At 31.7% G+C, this 6,000-nt stretch overlaps 1 protein-coding gene across 1 annotated transcript in view; it reads right to left on the bottom strand.

The window, feature by feature from the left end:
• Nucleotides 1-2,947: 2,947 nt before the first annotated feature.
• Nucleotides 2,948-6,000, bottom strand: part of SFXN1 (sideroflexin 1) — a 46,529-nt gene continuing 43,476 nt past the window's right edge. Inside the window, exon 12 of the mRNA XM_003756845.4 lies at nt 2,948-5,234. Within this exon, the coding sequence (XP_003756893.1) occupies nt 5,138-5,234 (97 nt within the window). The 3' untranslated portion in view covers nt 2,948-5,137. The remainder of the gene's footprint in view (nt 5,235-6,000) is intronic.

Here is a 6,000-nt window from a genome sequence, read left to right as displayed (position 1 = left end):
AGCCACAAGCAATTTCAGAGGCATTTAAAAGCTTGGTTGACAGATTATAATGGGTTAACTAATAGATCATGTTCCAGGCAAGGGAACTTTACTTAGCTGAATTAATTTGAGGTGTCCTTAAGGTTGACTTTTGTAGAAACTAATTACCTATTAGATGATTTATAAATGTCTCATTTTGACCCACTCATCTAGACTACTAGGGACTAACCTTGATCAGGTCCAGCTTAGAACAATCATGGTACTTCCAACAATACAAAGAAGGCCAAAGACATTCTGAAATGATTTCTAACAGGCTTACCCACTTGTGTCTGTGATCTTAATCATTTTGGAGATTCCTTCCAATGACGTAGATTACAATCCATTTATGCCTTCTCAGACTGTGAATTATGTCCATTTTTTCTTATGTTTGCTACAGAGGGTCTATCCAATGTACTGGAGGCCTCTCTTGCCTTTTCATGACATTGTAAAGATATCAGTGGGGAGAATGGTTGTCTACTTGTCATCCATCGCTCTTCACGTAATCAATCCATCTGTGTTTATACGGACATCTACATATTATATATATATATATATATATATATATATATATATATATGTATATGCACATGTAAAAAGTATATATAGACATATGTGCATATACATGCATTTATTTGTTTCCCTTCCCCTCCATCCTCACAATCTACCTTCTCTGTAGGTAGGGCAGGTATTATTACAATTTTACAGATGAGGAAACTGAGGCTCTGCAGGGCTGATTTGCTAAAATAAACAGCAGAGCTGAGATTTGAACTAAGAGCTTCTGGCTTTAGTTTTGATATTCTATAGCAGTACTAAATTATGCACCTATTGGCAATATATAACACATAACACTATGGCCTGAACCAATATAAAATGTAGTTCCTAGTTGATTTCAATCTGTGATAAATTTATTTTTTTAAAAAAAAATAAATATATAAACTTGTGGTGTCAATATGCAGTCCACAGATATTATGTATTGCCCATTTCTACTTGACTGAAATCACTGTTTTATATCAGAATATTGGAAAATGCACTGAACTCGGACTTAGAAGAGAACTCCAAGTGAAATTTTGCATGTAAATTACATATTAGCTGTGGAACAAAGGACATTTCCAGAAAGCTCAGTTTTCTCATCTACAGAATGGGGATAATGATACTTATTGTTATTTCAGTGCTATTGTGAGGCTCAAAGTAGATAATGTTATACAAAACTCTAAACCGGGAAATGCCAACTATTATTTCATTACAATATTTATAACTGCAGTATAGCTACTTCCAATATCTTCTGGTACTATAGGTTAAATCTTTAGTACCTTACTTGAGTTCTGAGATCCACCTCATGTTTTGACGCACAATTACTATATGAATTGGCAGCTAGATGTTATAATAGAGCGAGCACCAAGCCTGGAGTTAGGAGGTCTTACTTGAGTTCACATATTGTCTCAAGACATTTACTAAATGGGTGATCCTGGGCAAGTCTGTTTGCCTCAGTTCCTCATCTGTAAAATGAACTGGAGAAGGAAATGGCAAAAACCCTCCAGTATCTTCAAGAAAATCCCAAATGAGGTCATGGAGAATTGGCCATGACTGAAATAGCTGAAAACATTGCATGAATTTCTTCTTATAGAAATATGGCTAAGTCATGCCTATGTGAATGACTGGATCCATTTATTATTTACTATAACTATAATTGCAAGGATAAACTTTATTTTCAGAGACTTTTCTTAAACAGAATACATATTTATATTAAGCATGGCATATTCTAATCCTTTTTTGCTGGCGGTTTTTTTTTTTTTTAAGAACCCCTTATAACTATATTGTGACTTCTATCCACTAATGCAGATGGAGAAACGGAGAAAGTATTCTCTAAGCTCTAGAGTTCCTTGCTGCATCGAAAGGTTAAGTGATTTACTCCAAATCACACAGGTAGGATATGTCAGAGGCAATGTATGAACCTATGTCATCCTACTTCTAAGGCCAGCACACTATATATTACTCTATACAGCATTATCACTAAGTTTTCTTATGAATCTAAAAAAGGTTTTCTATCAAATAATGGAATTGGCCTGTAAGATCTCCTTTGTTCTGTGACATTATATTGCAATTTTCATAGGAATGGGACAAAACCAGAGTCTTACACTTACATGATATATATATGTACTCCCCCTCAACTTTTACTGTAATTTTTGAAAATTAAAAGCAACAAAAATGTTACATTGGCATGTGGCCTATGTATCCAGCACTCAAGTGAAAACAGTGGATAGAATATCAGGTCTGGAATAAGGATGATTCATTTTCCTGAGTCTGAGTTCAAATTTGGCCTCAGATACTTAGTAGCTATGTGACCCCGGGCAAGTTTGCTTCAGTTTCCTCAACTGCAAAATGAGTTGGAGAAGAAAATGGTAAACCACTCCAGTATCTTTGTCAAGAAAACCCCAAATTGGGTTATGTAAAAGCAGATACAACTGAAATGACTAAACAACAGACCCCAGACCCAACATCCCCAGCACATTTTTAAACAAATATAACCATCACAAAATAGATGGTTTGATCAAGTTAAATGATGTTATTTTTTCTTTGTAGTTTCTTCAGATTTCTTTCAGAAGTTTTTTGGATTTGTTTTGTTAAAACCTATCATAAAAAGGATACTAATTTTGCAGGAGTTAAAATGTTAAAAAACAAAACAAAACAAAAACTAGTTCTTTTCATTGATTATTTTAGTCTAAGAGAATTTCATTAAGAAAGAAATGGGAAAAATATTACAAAAAGCAGAAAAATATCTTTTAAAGAATGTATAATACAAAGATTAGTTTCTTATCAGGGATTTTAAGCTATTGGTGGTAAAATCAGAATATTATGCTTGAAATGTATGCACCATTAACTAAAATTTGAAATTACACTTATCAGGACTATAGTTTTAAAAAAAAGACAATTTCATTTCAATCTGAGTTTATTTAATATTTCATCCAGTTGAATTTAATAGTACATTGACTCCATCAACACTGGCAAGACATTGCTAATACTGAAATTAATAATATCAGTCACTGCCATCACTTAAAATTATATTCCTCTTATAGAGCATTAATAGAAATATTAATAACTATTTATCTTTACCAGCTTTAGGATCTTATTGCACTTTAAATTTTAAAAAAAATATTTTTTTCTATAACACCAGCAAAAATTGCCTGAGCTTTGCTCATTTGTTCTTCTTATTAATACCTTGAAACTGTAAAATAAATGATCTGTAGAAAAGCATTAATAGTCTGAAGCTTCAATAAACAAAATTTAAAATATATGTGTCTGTGTTTTCATATATACATATATCCATGATATTTGTCATCTTTATGTCTGTGCTTTGGTCACATTTTCTTAGTGTGAATAATTTATCAGTCTTCAAATCAGTGTATGTCTTTTACTAGTGAAAAACATATACTTAATATGAATCAATTATTAGGTTGCTGAAATGATGTTATAAATGATTGGCAGGAGCCTTTCAAGGTCAATTGAGGCAAATGAAATATATAAAAATCAGTTCATTTAAAGGGAAATATATCATCATGAATATATTATGCATGGTAACAAATTATTGAGGCACCAAGTAAACTATAAAGGTCAGTGTGGAATGTTAGGTTTTTCTGTGGACGTGTTTATTGCAATAAAATAAAATATTCTGAATGTTCAGAATGTGTTGGGGAAGCCATTCTTCTTCATCTAGACAGTTTTAAAGACAAAACATATGAGGTAAAAGAATGATGGAAGAGATATAGATAAGAATCATTCCAAGGAGACTAAAGCTTCAGATCTGTTAATCCTTTCAGATGAAAAACACAGAAACAAGTTTAAAAAAAATCTTGTTTGTGAGAAATTTACTCTGATTAAACAGTAAAAATATCTTACTATTCTATTATTTTCTAAATGTCCACATATTATTTTTAGCCTCTGCATAACAAGAATCTACTTTCAGTGATATGCTTAGATCTTCCTTTTATTACTTTTAACACTACAAACTTGAAGTTTAATTTCTAATCTTATATCAAATATATTATACTGCCAATTGTTACAAATAATATAAGCAAAGTGATGTGCATACTGAATATATTCATACAGAAGATGGAATGTAATAGAGAACATTCAAGTACAGTTTGTAAGGTCATTGATTAATCAAATACATTTTCTTGGTCTTTCTCAAAGCCAAGAAGAGCTTGAAATAGAAGCCAACACAAGGAACTGGACACATAAAGCAAATGCTTGCTGATGACTAATTTTAAAAAATCAGACAATCTTGATTAAATATCAATGTTTTTAATATACTTTTAAAATACAGTATCGATAAACTGTAGTTTGATAGCTTTAGGCAATTTAAAAGTTATTTAAATACTAAGTAATAGTGTAATGTAATTCCAAATAATATCCATCTATTTCAAAGGAAGGTAGATGCCTTCTTAGGAATTTAAAAACAGAGGCATATACAAAAAGAAATTCATTTCCCATAAATTGTTAAATGAAAAAATTACTGAAAGGAGAGCTCATTAGGATAGCCTTTATTTTATTAAACAAAAAGGCCTAAAAGTATCTTTTGATTTGAGCCTAAGGAAAGAAGTAGAAATCTGGGTCTATGCTCCATGTAACAGAGGCAGCCCCCAGCTGCATGTCAAGAGTAATGATTTCAGTCTTCTATCCTCTTAGTCTTTGGCCTGCTCTGAATCCCTCCTGTATGTGAAAGTCTTCTTGACCATAGATGGGGATACAAGTTGGATCTATTTTTTAAATCACCTTCCATTGCTTGATATTTGATGTAAACATTTTTTCAATCAATTGATCAATAAATATTTCTTAAGTGCCTACTTTGTGCCCAGTCATATGCTGGATGTGGGCTGTTAAAAACTCTCTTAAAACACCAACTCTGAAAGGGACAGGACAGTTTTCTCAAAGATAACAAGATCCTTTGTATTAAGGTATAATTTGTATAATCTCACATTTAGATAACATATTTAGTCAATAAGGTAAATTTGGATACCAAGGAAGTTAACTAATTATAAAGACAAAGGCATTTTTACGGATACTGGCATGATGTATTTGGGTTTGCATGATTATCTTTAAAATGTTCAAGTCTTCTTCCGATTTATAATCCCTTATTAAAATACACACGTTCTAATTCAGGACTGGTCTCTTGAATCTTGGCTTTCAATTCTGGCTCCAAGCGTGTAACAGACATCGAACTGAATGTGAAAGAAATGGGAAAGTTACAACTTGACCAGAATTCAAGAAGTGAAATGAAACATTCATGCAGATTGGAGAGTCAGGAATGAGTCGATAGAAGATATATTTGGTTAAAAAACTATCCTCTTTCCCCTTCCATTTTATTCCTATTCTTCTTTAAAGCCCAACTCAAATGTGATCTTCTCCATGAAATTTTTTTTTTAAATTTCATCTTCTCCTTCCTCAGAATTCACATAGCACTTTGTTTTCTGTCTAATTGCACTTACAAAATACTGTATAATTCCACTTGTCTTATCTCCTTTTTAAAATGAAAGTGCATGAAATTAGGGTCCATGTCTCATTTCAACAGTTTATTTTTTAAAGAACCTCACACAATACTCTGTACATAGTATTTACATGGTTTTTTAAAAAATCATAACTAAGTCAGAAACAAAGTATTTTGTTCTTAAAATAAAAATAAAACATTGCTTCTTGTAATTTCTAAATTTTATTCTACATATAAAGAAAAATCATCACTAGGAAAGATTTCATTTACTCTACCAAAATATAAACTGTAAATTGAAGACACATTGTAGCAATTCATTTTGTTCTGAGAGTAAAACAGTGACTATAAAACAAAGATAAAATGTACTTCTGTGAACTTCAGTTTCTTCAGCTGTAAAATGAGGATTATATGTAGGCTACTGCCCTCACAATTTGGTCATGGAGAAAGTATTTTGTATAGGTGAAGTACTCTAGAAACACGAATTAACTGATTTGCCCGGT

The sequence above is a fragment of the Sarcophilus harrisii genome, chromosome 2, assembly GCF_902635505.1.
Source record: "Sarcophilus harrisii chromosome 2, mSarHar1.11, whole genome shotgun sequence".
NCBI classification, from domain to species: domain Eukaryota; kingdom Metazoa; phylum Chordata; class Mammalia; order Dasyuromorphia; family Dasyuridae; genus Sarcophilus; species Sarcophilus harrisii.
Note: the sequence above shows the minus strand (reverse complement) of the source record. Positions and strands in the feature narration are given on the sequence as shown.